Source organism: Centroberyx affinis, unplaced genomic scaffold, assembly GCF_046629955.1.
Source record: "Centroberyx affinis isolate AG114_WGS23_722 - 3 ecotype Tasmania unplaced genomic scaffold, CSIRO-AGI_Caff_v1 ptg000297l_1, whole genome shotgun sequence".
Lineage (NCBI taxonomy): Eukaryota > Metazoa > Chordata > Actinopteri > Beryciformes > Berycidae > Centroberyx > Centroberyx affinis.
This window is the reverse complement of record NW_027278975.1, coordinates 491391-511429: the sequence shown is the minus strand read 5'-3', so window position 1 is coordinate 511429 and position 20039 is coordinate 491391. Positions and strand designations below refer to the sequence as shown.

The 20039-nt window shown below is 43.1% G+C and overlaps 1 protein-coding gene across 1 annotated transcript in view; it reads right to left on the bottom strand.

Annotated features, from left to right (window-relative positions):
• ncor2 (nuclear receptor corepressor 2) overlaps positions 1–20039 on the bottom strand; it is a 98654-nt gene that overhangs the window by 62030 nt on the left and 16585 nt on the right. The window contains 3 exon segments of the mRNA XM_071515012.1: positions 5028–5195; positions 10889–11005; positions 11806–12001. Of these exon segments, the coding sequence (XP_071371113.1) occupies positions 5028–5195; positions 10889–11005; positions 11806–11910 (390 nt within the window). The 5' untranslated portion in view covers positions 11911–12001.

Below are 20039 nucleotides of genomic sequence, written 5' to 3'. Positions count from 1 at the left end.
CTATATTTGAGAGTCTTTGTTTGAAATGTGAAATATTCTGTTGTTAGGACAGAGGAGATAATCGTGAGGTAGTACAGCACACGTGGAGATAAAATTCCCGGCTCAAGAGGCGATCATTAGCCATGCCTTCCAGCTCAAAAATGGAAATGTGTGAGTGTCTCTCAGTCCGAATAATCCAGTGCGTCTCATCATCTGAGCAGCCTTACTGATGAGAGGCTGCAGGGAGGGGATTCATCTAAACCAGATCAATGGTTCTAATACACCACTGATCTCCACAGTAAACCTAAGTCAACATATCCTCCGTGTGTGTAGATTTGGCTTCTTCTGGATGTATGTGGGCATACTAGGGTGACAAACACCATAAATGACTAGGCGTGTGATCCGGCTTGGGTTTTGTTCTGCGTTATTTTTAAACGGCTGAAATGAAGGTTATATAAGTGGGCTAATCTGGAGTAGGCAGGCTGCATTATAGCCCTGTAGACCTGCTGTGATTGAAATGTCAGTGCCGGGGGATGTTGAGGCGCTGCCCAAGATGAGGAGGGCCAAGGCTGCCAAAGCCAGTTACTCACAAAAATCCATCACACATACAAAAAACAGGAGAATAGCTCCTAGGAGAGCTTTACTTTGTCTGAAACATCATCCTTTTTAATACCCCCACCCCCCTAACCTTTGTTACAGCTCAGCATGCAAGAAAGTACTGAATTCCCACTGGGGAGCAAATCATGGTGATGTAAAAGCGACATCATGACATAACATGACGGACTGGTCATCATAAACACAAAGATTTCAGAGAGATACAGAACATAATCTCGAAAGAAGAAAAAACCCTCTGATGCAGGGTTGTGATTTTTATCACATTTTTCAGGTTTTTGGATATTCAATTTTTGCTGCTTTTGCATGCTGCTTATCACATCTCTGAACATGTTTTTATTGTTCTTACATGACACAAATAACACCATCTAAGAGTTGGGTAAATTCACACTATTCAGGCTACATCTAAAAAACTGACAACAATTTTTAACAGCCAGCGCAAAATTCTTGTGAGGGAAAAACCGTGACACATCACAATGGAAAGGCACCAAGTGTATAACGTGTTAAATAGGCGTAACTGGTGTGACGAGGTAGACCTGGGCTGCCACTTTGTTACGCTGCAAAGCGAAGGACAGTGAAGTGTGTGCAAGACATACAGAGAATGTGTTTAGCCATGAGGGATTTGATGGTATGACAAAACTATCGCATCAAAAACAACCTAGTTTCTCCAGGGCTGTGAAGGTTTCCCTCTGGTCTAGAGACCCAATACAGTACAGCAGCACATCTACAGCCACTACACCTGTGACACAGTGTGAAAAGATGACAGGCCAATAGTTAAGCCCTTGGCCCAGCGCAGCTCACAGCTCATACGCCCTCAGCAACCCCAGTCACATTTAGAACATACCACTGCATGATGTCTAGGGCTGCGCGTGCATCATTTTTTAAATCACCTCTGGGTGTACGTGTTGTATTTGTTTTGTGTGTGCACGCTGTTTAGTGAGCACCTGCCTGTGTGACTGTAAGTCACGTAGTCTAAGTGTATGCATTCCAGATAATAGCTAAAGAAAGCAGTAGACATCCTGTTTTTATACTAGAAGGTGCTCGAAAGTTCACAATATTCCCTCTGGTTCAGACAGCACACTTTCTCTTATGCAGAAGAGTACACAACAGCAGGTGCACAAAGCTGCTTAAAGTAGGTGACTGTTTGAAATAAGATTCCCTCAGGTTTCAATGCTGAATCCGACTGTGAAAGGGGAATAATACAACCATATTGTGGACTAAAACAACCCGCAATATGGTTCTATGGTCTAGATAAGGCTGAGATTTAAATAGCAAAATTTAGGAGCAGGGAAAATAAATTTAGGCACAATGTAACAATAATTAAACAATAATTTTTTTGAATTTTTTTAGGAGCATAAACTCCAATAACAACACACAACACAACACAATAGAATATAGAGTGTCATCTTCTGGCCAGGTCCTAAGGGATGTGGATAGAGTCCTGTCCACGCCAGTGTGTGATGACTACTGGCTAGGTTTGTCCCTGATCCCTGAACACCCTGTGCCAAAAGGCTCATCTGTCCAGATACGGAGCTGCCAGTGTTATGACTGGAAATATAGAACATAACCTTCGTATGTCGGGCGAGCCAAGCGACAGGGGAAGGGGGTGGTGAGAAGTGGGAGGTGTCCTGATACGGGAGGTAGTACACAGGCACGTAACTGACATCCAACCTGGAAGGCTGCTGCAGCTTGGCGTCCAGACCACACCAGTCAAAAATATATTCTAGTCAGCTTTGCGCCGTGCGGATTTCCACAACCGCATAAATATCCCGGTCGCACCGACAGCGCCACCCACACACTGAGCCGTGTGGGGCGAGTGTGGCACGCATGGAAATTTTGCGAGGTCACAACTAAGAGGTGTGAAGAATGACCTTCCGTGCCCAGTCCTCCCCCTCACCAAACACTCCAGCCTCTCGTTCTAAGACACACAGACAGACACGGATAGCTCTTCCCTATTCTCTTTGCCCAGGGCCGTGACTGGTCAACAAGCAGGGCTTAGACAGCAGACTGCCTTCACCCCATCTAATCCAGGCCTCTTTCAGGAAAGAAAACAAGGCCCCTCATTGTACTGTGAGGAGGTCTGACACTGCCTTGTGTGACTAAGCCATAGGCTCTGCCTGTTCTGCATAAGACATAGTAGGGTGAATCTGGGGATGAGCTTTGTTACCGCAAGAGCAAGATGACAGTACGTCGGTGTACGCTACTAAAAAGTTCTTTTTGTTCTCACTGTTCAAACTGATGATTGTATCATGACTCATGAGGGCACAGCTTAGTCCGATAGTACTGGCCCACTCCCTCTTTTCCTGTTAGTCTTGGTCTCTTGCTCCTCCCTTTCCCTTTTCCCCTTTATCTGTGCCTCTCTGCACTTGCCCTTTGCCTCCTTTTCAGTCCTATCGCCCCTTCTCTCCCACTTTCATTTGGCTCACTCTTTCCATACAGTGATTGCGTCTGACATGACTTATATAATGGGTTTACAGCCCTCGGTGCTCTGAGGGGAATTACTGGCATTCCTGAATATTTCCCTGCTAGCTTAAGAGTCAATGTTTTTTTCCTGTACCCTCTGTTATTGGTGTATCTATTTACCATTCCTTGGCTGTCTGCCTCCCCTGGCAGTTTGAAGTGCTCTGTGTAATGTCAGGAACATCTCCCCATCAGCAGCACTACACTGGAAAGCAAGCTGTTTTGATCTGCAGTTCATACAGTTTCATCCTCAGTCTTTTGAAATCTAGGTCAGCTCTATTATTTATTAATTGCTGTTTCACAACTGCCTCAGTCTTCCCACTGCTGCTCATGGAGCTCCAGCTTAGCCACAGTGCAGAATCCCCCTTCTCGACTCCTGGTGTGGTATGTCTAATAATACCCTCTGAAGCTCTGAGGGAGATGTGCCAAACAGCAGGATCCAGAGCAATGCACAGGTTGGGCTCTGTGTCATCACCTTAAAAACTCTGCTGTCCTTTCTTTCCCCAGAGACTTGGAGAAAGCCTCATGGGCAAATCAAGCATAGACTCAGATTTAGATAAATTTACAAATCAAGAGTGGATAACAAAGCCAAACAAAATGGCAGTGTTGTGATTCGCTAAATTAAAATGTGTGGACAATAAAGATGTTTATGAACAAGTCCCTAGACACTCAAAACCATTTTTTATCTTCAGCCAAACAGTGATCTGTCTTGGCCCATCAATGCTCATCTGAATGCTTGAGTCAACAGACACTAAAAACTGTATCACATCGACTCTGGTCAAAACATGACGAGATGTACAATGACATTTTTGGCCACTAGTGTAGAAACTGGCACCAGCAAGCACAGAAGAAAAAAATGATCACTGAAACTGAAAGAAAGTGTTTTTTTCCCCGACAACTATATGAGGACACAGACAACCAAAGACTCTCAAATATAGCCAGCTACCACTTAACTGCTCTTGTGTACAATCCTGGCGAGAGAGGCTGTGACCTCATATTCATTAGTGTGGTCTAGTGACTGAAGCATACCACAAGCACAGGTGTGCGCTAAGTGTTTATGAGGGTAGAGCTGCCGCGGTTACCGCAGTAACGCAATCACGTCACGCCCACCGCAGAGCCAAGCTGATTTTTTAAATAATAATAATTATTATTATAATTGTGTAGCCTATTGTCTTCATGCCATGTGTTCGAAAGTTTCCACTCACAGTTGCGCAGTTAACGTTCTGATCGGAGAACGTGCCACCCAGAACGTGCTTTGCAACTGTTGGCTATGGAAAGTTTTCTCTTCCAATTAGGCTAAAAACATGGATCTTGTAGCGAAACCCAACGTTACTTCTCCTGTTCTAGCATCGCATCTTAGGACCACTCATCGCCTGTTATATGATGCAGTGAAAGGCAGCCCGTCTGCCTCGGAAGGTACCGGCTCGGCACTACGTCAGTTAGGAGTCTCCAAGGTATTTGCCAGAGTGACTAAATACAATTGGGACAGCAACAAGTAGCGAGCACTTACAACAACTGTAACACTGTTCTGAGGTTTAATTTTTTTTTTTTTTTAATGGCGGTTACCGCGGCTTCGCTAATTTGTGCGGTATGGAAAAAATCAATACCACGGCAGCTCTATATGAGGGTGTCCTTGAGATTTTCGTTGGTTAGTCTACATAGTGTACAAGTCAATCTGATTCTCCCTATGCAATATAAACCCCTTTCTTTTTACATTACTGCTAGTTATACTTACAGAAAAGCAGTGCATTAATAAGGGCTCATATATGAACACAATAAGTGTAAAAATCATACAATCCAAATTAACTCACAGGGGATTAATTTTTGTTGTTGTTTATGTTTCACACATTTTTCTGCTGTATATTATAAACTATTAATATCATACATTTGATATTGATAAATTAGTTACATTTCTGAAAAACCCAGAAATCCCCTATGGAATGAGAGTCCAGTGGTCAGCTAACGTCAGCACTGACCTTTGCCATATCGTCGGCCCCTCCCAGAGGTAGTGGTGGACGGTGCCCTGAGTGCCTCATCAGAGACTCCGGCCCCATATCCAGACGAGGACGTTTGATCTCGGCATACTCCACCTCCGATTGGCTGTTGGGCTCTGGGAGGTAGATGTGCTCGTAACGGATATGCTGCTCCTGGCCTCTGTAAGAGGAAAAAAAAGCACAGCAGATTAGAGGAAAGCATGGAAAGGTAATAAAAGGCTTTCATGTACAGTATAGACGGCAGGTATGAATATAGAGCTTGAGGTAATAAGCCCCGCTTCGCTCTGCATCACTATGCAAAGGGGTTTCTTAAATAGCAGAATTGAAGTTGGAAAATCAGGAAGTTGAAATATAAAATCCAAGAACTGTATTTCCTTTGATATATGGTTTTTGGGAGCATTCCTTCAACCAATAATACCATTTGACATGAAAACGTGACAGTCAAAGCGGGACTACCGGTAGATAACAGCCATGTGTCAAGTTTGACAATTTGATTGTTATAATCTGCTGCCTGAAATATGTAGTCCAGAGCACAATGGCAGAGCAGCGACTTCCAAAGCGTACTCCAGTGAAAGCTGGAGCAAACACAGTATGAGACATGATCAATAAAATCAATGGAGGGGAAAAACAAAAATCAATGAAATCCTTTCAGGTCAAAAATCTAAAATCTAAAATCTAATCTAAGAAGTTAAATAATCTGAGTTGTCAAGATGTCAATAACAGTGAGACAACATTGATTAGCTGAATGAGACAAGGCTTTGTACTGGCTCTGTTTAAACATGAAAGCCTAATGAAATATAATTTGTATAGGCTAGATTTAACCAAACAAATACACATTTGCACACAAGCCCAATATAATAACAGCCTGAGATCAGGGTGACCTAAAAACATTACTTTTGTGCTCAATGTGCACAGAAAGGCCAGCTGACTTGCTTTGGTTCAAACAGAAGCATCATAAAGCAATCATTGAAGACCATTTTTCTGCAAAGTGGGAACATGAAATAGGTCACTCAGTGCTGGAAAGTGGAAAGAAATGGAAGCAAGAAAATTGGAAACGGTGACTCACTGAAACACTACCATCTAATGGTCTTAAATATAGCACCGAGTGGTAGGGTAAAGCGGCTCTTGTGTGGGTTTTTGCGTGGCATTGCTGGGCAGTCAACGGCCACACACAGACAGCAAAAAAAACACATGTGCTCCGTTTAGACCTGCAGTGGGAGCTGCGGCCCTCCCTACATGGTCCCTGTACTGTACCTCAAAACTAGAACTGATCTGGGTGGCCTGGAATGCTAACAATTACACCAACAGTCATGGGAGGAGGGGAAAGCGCCATACTGTAATGTGATAGGTCATGATCTGCTGTATGTGTGGTATTGGTCTAAACCACGGTACGCACATGTTCATCATATTCATTAAACCCAAGAGTTCAATGGGGGAAAAAATAGCATGCCACAAGCTAGAGTGCAGCAGTAAAGCCGACTCTCAGTGTGTAGTCAAATGACAGCTTCCGAATGTTAACTGCACTAGCTACTTAGATCTGGGAAAGTTTATTAGCCCACTTGTAAATGGTGCTCTGTTCTTTCTGAGGGAATGGTTTTCTCAAGCCTGCCCTAGAGGCAGATGCCAGAATGTCAGTGACTTTGCTGCCAATGTCAAAATGGAAGTGGCTTCTGAAGAGAAGAGGGAAAACACAACCATAATTGCTGGTCCAGGCCCACAATGGCCTAGTGTGTGGTTTCTCAATGTGCCAAAGAGTATGGAACCTCTCTCTGTCTAGCAGGGTGCTGGTGGGGTGGTGTAATGATTGAGACCCTGTCTGATAACACCCCTGCCCCCACACCCCGAGACCAGACAATGGGTTTATATAGAATAGATATGTTACTTATGTAATATGCAGTGCTAACTCTGCATGTTAAAAGGTGCCATGGGGTGTCATGGACAGAAATGGATTGTGGATGTATGTCTGTGTAATTGCCTTAACAGTGCTGGGAAAAATAGGTGGCAAAAATGAATGCCCAGATGGTGTGTGAAAGAAAGCCAGTCAGCCCAGCCTCCCCCCTTTCTCACTCATTCACTCACACACTTCCTGATTTCCATAGAGGGTTGGCACTTACATAATCACATTCTCTCTCTCTCTCTCCCTCTCTCTCTCTCTGGAGGATTTGTCAGGAGTGAGAAGAGAGAGAGATGTGTGTAGGGGTGGGGGTGGGGCGTATGGGATGGGTGGGAAGGCGGGGGGGGCAATACGACACAACACCCCACAACAGCTCCATTAGTTTCTCACTGGCTTGGGCCCCATTACGAGTAGAGCAGAGATCATGCATGCCGATAGCAGCGTGTTATTGTGGAAGCACTACGGAGTTTGTGCCGCTGCCAATCTCTCCGCCGTTCACCGGAGGAGCAGCTCAGCAGCTGTGCAGGGAGTCGGGGAGGCTGGGAGAGAGAGAAGTCAGGCTAGCTGCACCACAGCTGGGATGAGTGAAACTGAGAAAGCACAGAGACGAGGGACAATGGGGAGAGTCTAAAAACAACATACAGAATTTGCTCAAGCCCTCGACTTATCTCTTCATATGGTTGAATGGAAACCACATTGCCCAATAGTTAATAGACAAAACAAAAAGAGTCGGAAATTTACACCCACCAAATGCTGGATAGAATTCACTATGGCTGGTAAATCTACTCTACCCACCACTTTGGCAGATAATCCGTTATTATTTGGAAGCCGTTTTCTGTTCTGAAAATCAATTTGCCTTCTAAGTTAATGACAGTGGAAGGCAAACTTTGGAATCCACCAGGCACTGCGGCTTCCGGGTGGAAAAAATAGGTTTACTACCTTGCAAATATATCACATAGAACATAAACTGCAACTCTGCTTGTCGTTCATGGTATGTTTTAAAGCTAGAACTAAAGGTTTTAAAGTGGAGAGAGACACTTTCAATACAGGTGACCTCCAGCAATTTCTCTCAACATGCCAGTAAGTCCTCTTCACATATTTGTGATTGTTCTTTAAAAAAAGGGTTGGGGGCTTTCTTTCAATTCTAACAAGTCTTGTTAGAAAACCAGGGCCGCTGAGACTGGAAACTAATGCTGTTAGGTTGCTTGTTCACCAAGATGAAAACGGCTGACCCATCAGTTTGAAGGAAACGAGGGTCCACAATGAATCACATCACACTAAACCAATCATATTTCAAAATGACATCACTAATATAAAAATTGCAGTAGGTCTAATCAGTCGTCACCCAATTTATCAAACACAAGTATCGCAATATTGTAAAAATGATTAATGATTAGCCTGTTGTTAGTCCACTAAGGATGAATGATGGGTTTTGGTTATTGAATTGAGCTGAGATATCCAGCCCGACACAACAGCTTGGAAGATACAAAGAATACCATTTAAATATCCATCTACTCCATTAATCAAAGTTCATAGATAAATGACAGCAGAATAACCAGAGCCACTGAACAAACTTATGCTGCATTATGCCGCCAGATTTGTTAGCACTGTAGTGCTTATCTGGGCCAGAAAAGAAACCCTGTTAAGTGGTTTCTACTGCTTGCTATGCTTGCTTTAAAATGCACTCTCTCTCCTTCTCAAGTAGCCTGGGTGATCCGAGACAGATGGGAAGAGGCGGAGTGACTGAGATATTGCCTAGAGTAGGGAGGAGGATGAAACAAATACTAGCACAGTGGCTCACCAGCCACTACACTGTTGTGGTTTTCTGACCTGTAATTTGGGTTGCCAGCAAAATTTGGAGGACTAAATAAATAGCAGACTCATCACCTAGCCTATAGTTCAGGAAATTTATAAGGTAGATGAAGGATATGTATATCTATTACAATGGGCAACAGATAATGATGTCTAACTGAAAGCACAATTTCCAAGGCCTTGTTATTACTTACATTCTCGATCAGAATATGAACAACCCTGAGCTTGCTAGACATGGAGACATGGTGTGCAGAATTACTGAGACTTATGAAAAGACTAGCACGCATCCAAGAGGAGAATAGACTGAAGGGTTGCCAAGGCCAGAGTTACACTATTCAGAGTCTGAATGAAAACGCAGAATGAGGGCTTCAGACTGGATTCTCAGCGCTCTAAAGGAATGCTGAACGCCTGATATTTGACTAAAAGACTCCCCACCCACTGATGCCTGCCAGCAAGACCAGCAGTTTATTTCACAGTCCCAACAAAGAAACGTGGGCTAACTGCTAGTCTCCCCATTCAATATCATTCTTATTTTTTCATCTACTGAAAAACAACTGCTGCTGAAGTCTTACAAGCCGTCTATCTTCCAGGAACAAACGGCATGTGTGCTGAAAGCCAATGAGAAGCTGCCATTCTCTAGCAAAGCACCAATGATTGAAGGGTGTCTGCATATCAGACAGCTAGTAGGAGACAGTTTCACAGTATAGTGTTTATCATCATCATTATTATTATTATTATTTCTGCACCCAGTCCATGACCCAGTGTTCCCAGACTGTGGGCTAGGCTAGTGATAGCACCAGTGGACAGGAGCAATACACAGGCTTGTGTTTTACAATGACCCAGCGAGACCATAATCCCGTCTGATTGATACTTGAAGACGCAGCCACCACACACTGCCGCAGAAACACTCTACCATCTGCTGTCTGCCATTGTATCTCTATCGCATTCCTGAGGCTAGTGTTGCACGACTTATTTGACATCACTTGAAAGGCACACCTCTACACACACACACAAAGATCTGCAGGTGGATTTCGAGAAAAACAAAGCCACCCAATGCAAACGAAGGATGGAAAGAGACAAGAAAGGCACAAATGATTTTGGCAGATCATCTAGTCACCATGGAGCTATTGAGAAAGAAAATACTCCAGCTTCTTGCATGTTTTAACATATGCAATAAAATTTGCCATGACAATCAACTGGAGAGAAAAAAAAATATTCTTGTGGCTTATCCTCTGTGCATCATGCAAAATTCATGGAATGCACATAAATTATTCATAAGCACTCATCAAGACTCATCCTCAAAAAAACCATGACTATATAAATAATAAACCACTTTGGTAGGTACAAGACCCGAGTCTCTGGGGAGAAAGTACTATGCATACAACGCTGTGCTTGACTTACTGTCGGTCTATTGAAGATGGCAAAAACTTTGCATGCTCCATTGCCCTGCAGAGCCGTTTAACACTACATTACAGAGGAACGGTTTGCGGATGCCAATTACGTAAGGATTACACTGGGGGAGGGTTAACAGGCAGAGGCTTTAGTAGAATAATACAGCATAAAAATGCAGCCTGCATGAGGCTTCCACTGAACACTTTGTTCCCCAGTCATCAAGAATCACGACAACAAGGACAAACACATTAACGGGCAATACTACCATTTTCATGTGAGTGGTATACAATTCTTACCTTGACTGGAGTTAATAGAGAAGACTGATGTCTGTCATATTTTTCTACTGTTGAGATATTTGCTTTCTATTTTGTGTTTTGGCTTCCACTTCATCTAACAAAAAATGTATTTCATGAAAATGCCATGTAATCTAGAGTCTGAGGAAAACAAAGGAGTTTCTTACTCACGAGGCTTTATAATGGCATTTCAGAAAACAAGTAAGCGCATGGTTTTTTCACATGTGGTGACTTTTGTCCACTTTAAGGTGTCAAGGTGGAGTTTAAGATTTCCTTTACGTATACCAAGGCTGTGTTTGTTCTGCACACAATCCTGCTGCAATACAATGCACAATACATAGCACCCCCTGAAAATGACAAAGTAATACAATACACAAAGGGCTCAAGAACCTCTAAAAAGATGCCAACGCATTCCTCATGGGAGAGGAGACTTATGTATGAGCATGCAGCACCTACCTCTCATTCCCTGGCTGGAACTCAGACAGCAGGGAGGGCCGGCGGCGATGTGGCTGAGCCAGGTGGGAGCTGTAGTCCCTGGCATGAGGGTGGTAGTCCACCAGTCCCACTTCCTGGAACATACAACCACAAAATCATCAGCATAGGCCCAGGAAACGTGTATACATGTACCAAACCATCCTCTCCAAGAAAGATGCACAGATTCCAAAAAATGAAAGCACTCTTACTCTTTTTTCAGTCCCTGCTTTGTTTTGTCCATAATTCACAATCCTTTTCTCTCCAGTTCTCATTTCTTCCTCTCCTTCCATTTGCCTCTCACAAGAATAGGGTAACCCATGCTGCTACTGTACACCTGCGCCTGTGCCAGTAAGGGATTGTAGGATGCAGCCTGTCTACCCTCATCTCCTGCTGAATGTGATGACAAGGGGGAGTGGTGGGATTAACTGGAGGTGCAGCTGTGGGGATTCTAGGGGGTAAGCCTTTGATTCTCTCGCCTTAGAAAAAAGAGAGCCCCTTGCAAACACCGGAGGCCACCAAATGGATTTCAACATAGTTGCAACTTCTTGGAAGCCCAGACAGCTTCACCTCTGATGTTTAGAAGAAAATACTCTGGATAATTGGGAGATGTGGGTGGAAATAATGGGGATGGACTTGATATGACTCCACAACGACAACATGAACTTTCAACTCAAACATCTAATGAGGGAGCAGATCTGTGTGCACAATGCTGTAATGCTGGGAATGTTACTGTTGGAAAAACACCACTGGGGGCCCCTGGGGTCAGGCCCTCTCCAGTGGTGCAGGGTAATGCCCTGTTTACTAAATATCCACTAAGCAGGCAGAGCCAGAACTCCAACTACAGCGAGGCACTACAGGTGGTGCTATTAAACCCATTGTGTGCCAGGTCTCTTACCGTGTGTGCCCGTTGCAGCTGCAGTGGCAGAGAGGCAGGGTTTGGCAGGTGGCGTGTGTCCACAGCCCTTCGGCCCGGCGGCACAGACTGGGGATGAGAGGACATGCTAGCACAGCCGCTTCCTCTACAGGCAGGAAGTGGGTGGGGCTGCAGAGCAGATGCAGCGCATTATCGGCTGCGTCTCGTAGCCAGCAACCTGTAGAGAAAGAAACAGTAGCCATGAGATATTTGTTGTAGATGAGCAACTTCAAAGGGATCGTCTTGGACGCTCTCATACCTGCGAAGGACAATGCATAAAATATCACACATTACTCTAGCTTGGCAGTGGTTTTCTGGTTAGCATCTCCAGTGTAGCTAGCGATGAATGTGTGTCTGTCTGCTCCGGATGTCAGAGTGCCATCACCGCCCTGCCACAGCTGCTCCTGCCTCCGTTGCTCCTAGTAGAGTCGTCGGAATCCCTGCACCTGCTAGACTGCACCCCTCCTTCACTCCTTACTCAATGACCCACTGTCCTCACTCTGAAGGCTCACAGACAGACAGAGACCAGCCAAGTCAAGCAGCTAGTTGGTAAACCAAAAATGCCCCGGGTTTAACAGGGCTTTAGAGGCGCCGTAAATAACTCAATGACAGATAGAGACATAGGCCTTGACTGTCAGATACTAAGTTTTAACTCAAGAGGACATTTTGCAAACCAGCAGAGTGGCCTCATCTCCTGGGAGTGCGCCATATATGGCCTAAGAATCATGGTATAAGCAAAAACAGGCCTGCATTATGCTTGAGTACACCCACACATACCCTCTCTGTAAAAGCTGAGAGATGAGATGTTTATTCTGCACAGGAGTAAAGACAGTAAAATAAAAGGCGAGTAGGAAGAAAGGGGCATAATCCCATTACAGTTTTCATGCAGATTACAACACCACTGATAAGCAGAAGTGTATTGTTAACATGGGAGAGAATGCTTAAAATGACTAAAGTGGAACTAAGAAAGTAGTATCTAACCCTCAATTGGGAATGGATTTGATGATTTACAAGGTCCATTTCAACATTAATTCAATGTTCAGTCAGGTTTCACCTCTGGGTAGGCTGTCCTTGCGCCATTCTAAGACCAAAGGTGTTCCTAAAAGCCTGTGTTGATAGTAGTAGTAGGTGGACTAGTACTCATGACATGTGTCCCTGTGACTCTTGCCAAAAGAGGCATTAGGACTCCTGCCATTTCTCTGGGCCTCTGAGTAATGACGCTTTTCTCTCGTAGCTCATGTTTCAGCACCGTGTGAGGCACACACTGAGAGGCACGGTGGCAGAAATATGGGCCATCAACATGGCAATGATCAAAATCCTGACAGGAGAGCTGGAGAGTCATGTTGTTGCTCTGTAATAAGGTTGACTAAGTGGAATGCCACCCCTACTAAGCCAACTCACCAATTAAGCCCACATGCTTTTTATTTCAAGATAATGCAATGCATAATATAAAATGACACAGACAATGCAGCAACATCTAATGTCATTTTCTATTTTCAGTTTTTAAATTAAACCCAAGGAAATACATGGACACCATGTTCATACAGGAAATAAGCATAAAAATAAATGCTGAGAGGGAAGGGAAATTTGATTGGATATTAAATCCAAATTGTGTATGTTAATCTTATTCAAATTTATAGGTCAATCAAGTCATCAGTGCCCATTAAAAGCTGATGTTGTCAATATTTACCTTTATTCCAACCCCAATGAGAATTTTAAGTGTTGCATTCCAGCATTAACAAACAACCCAAACAACAGACTGGTCACATACCAAGTGCTGCTGGAAGGGTGGATATTGAGTCCCATGGCCAATGACCTTTGAGAAATGTACTACTTGTTCATTTGAACAAATTTGCCTACATTAAATATCAAATTGTAGTAAATTAATAGTTCATGTCTGGTGGGCTTAAAGGGAAGAGTGCACTCTGATGTACTACTCATGTAACACTGGCATGCAATAAATGATCTGCATAATCAATTTATTGTGGAACAGTTCACAAAATTCATGGCTCACACCTTGGTTTTAGAGCCATGCTTCTGTACGTTTTAAATACAGCAGGGGAAAAACGCAATTGTGGATATCCAGTAAAACATCAATGTTTACCATTTAATTTTTAGCCCTTTTACTTTTTAAATTAGCCTATATTATGACCGATCTGCACCAAATAATGTAACAGCTTTCAGAAATGACTTTCAGTAGTATATCTAATGAATAACTAATAACTAATGCTTAATTTACTAATTAAATAATGACTGATTTAACATGATTATGTCACCAATTATGAAAAAAATTGCAGGCATGACCCCTCAAGTGTTTAGAATGTAGTTTTCCAAATCATTAGCCATGATGTAAACCAACAGTCAACACATCCTTGTGAGTCCTGAACTAAGTGTTGTACCAAGTGAGTCTGTTTTGTTTTTGCCATGTACTGTTCTACCCCTATAATTACACATTTTATGATTGTCAGACACTGACTGTTAATTAAAACTTTACTGGATTAGAAATTCTTCGAGCCAAATTTGGCCAGAAAATGAAGAAGGATGCAGTGATAGTTACAACCTAGAAAATGGCTCCTTTTGATGACGTTTTTCACATCAGAAAAGAAGTATTTGAACTTGGATGTGGGGGAGCTGGATGAGAGGTTATCCCCAATGTGTTTAGTGGTAAAAGTGGACACTCCTAACCTGAACAGGGTTTGGGTGATAACCCTAGTAACCAGTGGTAAGCAACCCTTGAACCACCTAAACTTCTTGGCACTATGAAATTGAAAGGCAATGTAATACTACATTTTTACACTAGTGAATATAGTCGACTGCACGGAGATAGTATGACCTAAAGGGCAGTATGACTTATGGTGGAGTGTCAGTGTGCCAGTTTCCTTTGTCTGGCTCTAGTTTTTACTCTTTTTTTGCAGTACAAAGAGGGGCACTATCTGCCCTTCCTTCCTGCCTGACTGTCACAAACACAAAGTGTCATTTGATTTCACAGTTACGCAAAGGGCTGTATTACGAAAGGCTGAACGTGGCTCTGGTTTTAAGGAACAGAGGGGCTCTGTAAACACAAGCTCTGAGAGGCCACGAGACAGGCACACACTGCAGTCAGTCTCACACCAAATAGAGGAGGGGGAGAAGCATTGCCTTGTGTCTATTAGTCTAAACTCTGGCCTCAAAAAGCTGTCAAAGACACTGGAGCGCACTGATCTTTTGGTCAGACAGACCTGGATAAATAGACCACACATAGGGAAATGTTAAAAGTTAAAAGTCCTCGGGTGGACTGTTGGTGAAAGCCAAGATGAGGAGAAACCAATCACATTGACATGATATGAGAGACTGCTCAACAAAGAGCACAGAAAGAGGCCAACAAGACAAAGAGAGGGTGAGATAAACCATCCTCCTCGGAAGCCTCTCTTTGATGAGGGTCCAGAGAGATTCCCCCGAGAGAGAAGAAAACAGGTCTGAAGGCAGTCACAAGATCTGCAGAGAACAAAAAAAACCTGAATCAAGATGAGAGAGCCAATACAATGAAAGAGCTTTGACATAAACACTGAGGCGAGCGGGGCCTTCCAGACGAGAGGCTAAACACATGCACTGGCACTGCTACAGACACCCACAGGCAAGCTGCTGGCTCACTGCCAACACTGCGAATGAACTCAGTCACCTCCCTCTCCCACTCTAGCATGCTTTCCTTCTCCCCTCCTTTTTGCTTCAACTCCTCTACAGAGCTAGAGTGGGCCTCAGCCTTCAGCGGCACTAGCCAATATTTCATCCTCTCACCCCCCCATCCCTTCTCTCCATTTTAGGAATGGCTGTGGAAACACTAGCACAGAGCATACCGACAGCTATCAGCCTGCCAAGAAGGAGAGCAGGAGCCCGACTTCAAACAACGGTTTAATTCTACTGAGATAAACAGTCAATCAAATGCCTGTCTAGTCTGAGTTGGTAGCTTGACTGTCAAGCTCTCAAACAGAGTGCCAGGAATTCATAAACTTGTTACATCTTTTCTTTGATAATAGCCTAAAAGCACAGCTTGGAACTTGTTAGAGCCGGGGGCATGATCAATTCATCACCGAAACAACAATAATGCACTGTTGATTATATGCCCCAGAAAAAAAAATATGCTGCCAGTTTTTTACATAGAAAATTACAATAGGGCATAGGGCTGTCAGCATGGATTGCTGCAATTATCTTGCAATAGCCTAATATGCCAAATAAATTGAAGATTAGCCTAAAGAGGAGGCTGCTCCATTCAAAGGCACAGAGTTGGGGCTGTTGTGAAAAGGCAGATGAGTGAACTGTAATGGGCATAAAGCTTGGTCTGGGAACAGCATCAGAAGTCTATAAAGCAGAGCCCTGGAGAGCTGAGGGGAGGGAGGCTGCTAGGACTCTCAGCCTAGGAATGTGGCACCCTGTCAGGTCTCATAAGGATTTATCTCCCTGGATCCTCATTACCGAAGGGCCCTGGACAAGGAGGCTCTCGCTCACTCGCCCTCTCACTCAGTTACCCCCACCCGAAATACTGAACCACTCACAAACACTACACATGAACAGACATGGTTGTTTTCCAAATTATTTCCAAGTGACTCTAGTCTTTACTTCTAACATGGGTGGTCCAGTTTGCCTTTTGAGTGTTGTATTGGTCTTATTTGGACAGCACACATTGGGAAAAATGGAAAAAAGGTAAAATTACATGTATTGATGTTACAATAGACAATGGCATATCAATATCACAATACTGTAACTAGACTATAAATAATAATATCATGTTATTCACAATCACAATATCAAGTTTGGCTATTCCTAATAGGCGTAATAAAACTATTTTTATGCTCCCAAAAAAAGTTGAATTTATTAAACAAACTGTGGCAACAGCCTAAAAGCAACCAAACATGGACATGTTTGGTTGAAATGTAGTTGTCACTGTTTGTTGAAAAAAAATCTACATTTTTGGGAGCATACAAATAAGGAGCAAACAGTCCTCTTTTGATTATGTGGATTGCTGTGTTTGTCCAGCTCCTATGAAAAATATATTTGAATGCGTGTGAAACCTCTTCTAATTACCCAATTCCTAAAAGGAACAGGACAAATACCACTAATAGTAACCTAATTTCTTAAACCCACTAAATAAATAAGTCAGGGCTAGTTCATCGCCTTTGGTCAAAACACTTTGTGTTTACATGTTATCTTAGTTGAAATAGGGCATAACCACAGATGCTAACAAACACTACCCCAGTCAAAGGGGTCTACTCACTCATCTACTCACAAGGAAACAACTGACAGGACCTCTGACATTAATACTAATTTGTCCTTTTAAAGAGCCACACCCGTTTTGTTTCACAGCCTCTTACAGTAGTGGTGAGGTTTGGCTGTGATTTGCACAGCCAACTAACAGGGTATCAGCAGTGCCCACACTGATCCCCCCTCACATCCCCCCCTCCTAACAACACAAAACAAAGCCACTGCAATTAATCCATTGAAGCCTCAGCATCAGCGTCAGAGGTTTTCTAAGGTCAGAGTGCAGGAACAAGGTCAATCTATATGGTAAGCACTGGGCCTCAAGACAGACACCATGGAAACACTAAACCCTTCCAAGTGACTTCACCCATTTGTGTATCAACTGTTTCATCAAAACTATCAGGGGAATTCCTTACAGCATTGCAATGCCACAGATCCACAAGCAAAGTCTCCAACTGATTAGCATTTCTCTTTAGAGGCTCAAAAAATGTTCTCCTGCCTGCTTTCTGAGGGATAAAACCTCAATCTTGAATCTCTGGTCTATTCCTCTTGGCCAATGTGTCGACAACAGCATGCCAGGAGCAACCTAACCAAAAACACAGTGGAGAGAGGGGGAGGAAATAGCAGAGGTACAACAACCAGTAAAAAAATCTGGGAAGGCAAGTGGAAACTCCTTTACATTAGTAGTTGGGCAACAGCGGGAAAAACACTCAAAGATCTGCCAAACCACAGTACGGCCCCCATTACACTGCCAAGAAGAGACCCAAGACAATGCTGAGAGGGCGGAATGCCTTTTTTCCGGTAGACACTGTCACACTGACGTTGGAAAGGGGAAGACAACAACACAAGATCAATAAAATACAGATGTTATTATATTAGTTGATTGACTAGGTTTACATATTTAGCCTTTGGCAAAAACAAAACAAAGGATAGTCTTTTTTTCCCAAATGAACAGATGTTTAGCATATTTTGGCTGCAAACAGCAAACAGGATGCAATATGACATGTAGGCTTTGATTCAGGGTTGGGCGATATGTTAAAATTTTCCAACCAGCCACCATCAGCCCATCAACCGGCGATTGCCGATATATTCGCGCAGGTGTGTGTGCAGCACACGCAGGGGGCAGGGGAGCCCCCCACTCCCCACGCGCCATCTTCAGCGAGCAATCATGGAAGAGCTCGTTGCCAAAAAGAATACAAAATCCCTTATTTGGGATTATTTTGGTTTTAAACCGGACTAAACTGGCAAGCCGAAGGACCTAAATGAAGTAATTTGTAATTTGAAGTAATTTGCCGTCTTTGCAAGCGAGTTGTGCCGGCAAAAGATTGAACAGCTGTCCGACACTATTTGAAAAAGAGTCCGATGGCATCAGATGAAGGACGCCTCCGCTTGCAGCCTCCAAATGAACAAACAGGTGGGGATAACATATTATGCTATTAAATGATCAGGGTGCACAACTGCACATACAGCTTTTGGTCTTGTTCTCAAATATGATTTATGAATTGATGTTGTTTTTCAGCACCAATCGATCCGACAGCAACCACTAAAGACGGCTTAATTGTCATTTAGTCACTCACTGCCCTGTTTTGTGAAAGACTCGTCGGAAATCAGTGCAACAAGAATGTGCATAATATGTCCCAACTCCAACTAGGGTAGGGTATCGTTTGGATTTTAACAATTCTGATTCCGATTCCGATTCTGCTTATCAATTCTGGTTCTTAACGATTCTTGATTATGATTCTTTGAGGGGCAGGGTCAAAACAGGTCACATGCTTATTTTACAGAAAAAACTTTTTTTTTTTTTTTTTTTTAAATAAGACTTTACACAAGTCATATTCAGAAACTTCTAACTTGTGCGCACATTAAAAAAAACAATAAAGACCCGGGTATTTTTCAAAGTCTTTGTAAGAGTCACAGTTCTCACTCCGGTATGGCCGGTATGAAGAAAGGTATGTATGTTGTCTGTCTCTGGAGCTGTATGTGTGTGTACAGTTCAATCCTACCGCACTTGAAGTAGGTGTGGAATACGTGTTCCTTAGTTCACAGACTTATTACTGCAGGCAACAGGTTCTGTATCTTGTGGGCTGGGCTCGCCATCCAGTGCTGGATTAGTTCAGAGAGCTAATACTTTTAGTAAAAACTCGACTGCAGCTAGCGGACTTTTAGATCGCTAACGCTTTTAGCATAACTCAATGGAGTTGAACGTAGCAAAAATTAGCATCACGGCTAGCGGACTTTATCGCTAACGCTTTTAGCATAACTAAACTAAACTGCATAACTAAGAAACAGGAAACTTCTTCTTCTTCGTTGGTTTTACTGGCGGACTACAAACCAAAGGTGCGTGCCGCCACCACGGAAACTGAAACTAGCGCGAGTGAAATTTGTTTAGGAACCGATAAGCAGAATCGAAATTAAAATGTCTTAATGATCCCTTTGGAATCAGAATTTTGGAACCTGTTTTAATTTGGAACTGGTTCTTGATGCCCAACCCTAACTCCAACTGCCAGTTCCTATTCGCGCACGCTTTGAATTGCACTTTATAGGTTAATTATTTACCATTAAATTAGACCATTAAATTAGCAAAATAAAATGACAAAAATCGCCTAAAAAAAATCAACCGGCGATGGACTCAGCCAATCACCGATAGCCGATATATTCATCCTATCGCACAACCCTACTTTGATTAAATACAATATCACAATGCTTGTGACTATGCACCTGGTCAACCTTAGACAAAACATTACTCTACTTCTGAAGCCCCATGAAGATGCATCCAAGTTGAAACATGTATTTCTTAGTGGAACACTGACAGATTAATAAGAACCCCATTCCTGGACAGCAATAAAGCCCAAGGAAAGTATGAAAAGACAGCAGAAATATCTGTGGGCTCTCTATATTAGTTGGATCAATGCCAATCTCATTTAAGTTTGCCAGCCAAAAATAGTTTTGTATTAACAGAGGAATCCCAAAAATCCTTAAATCCC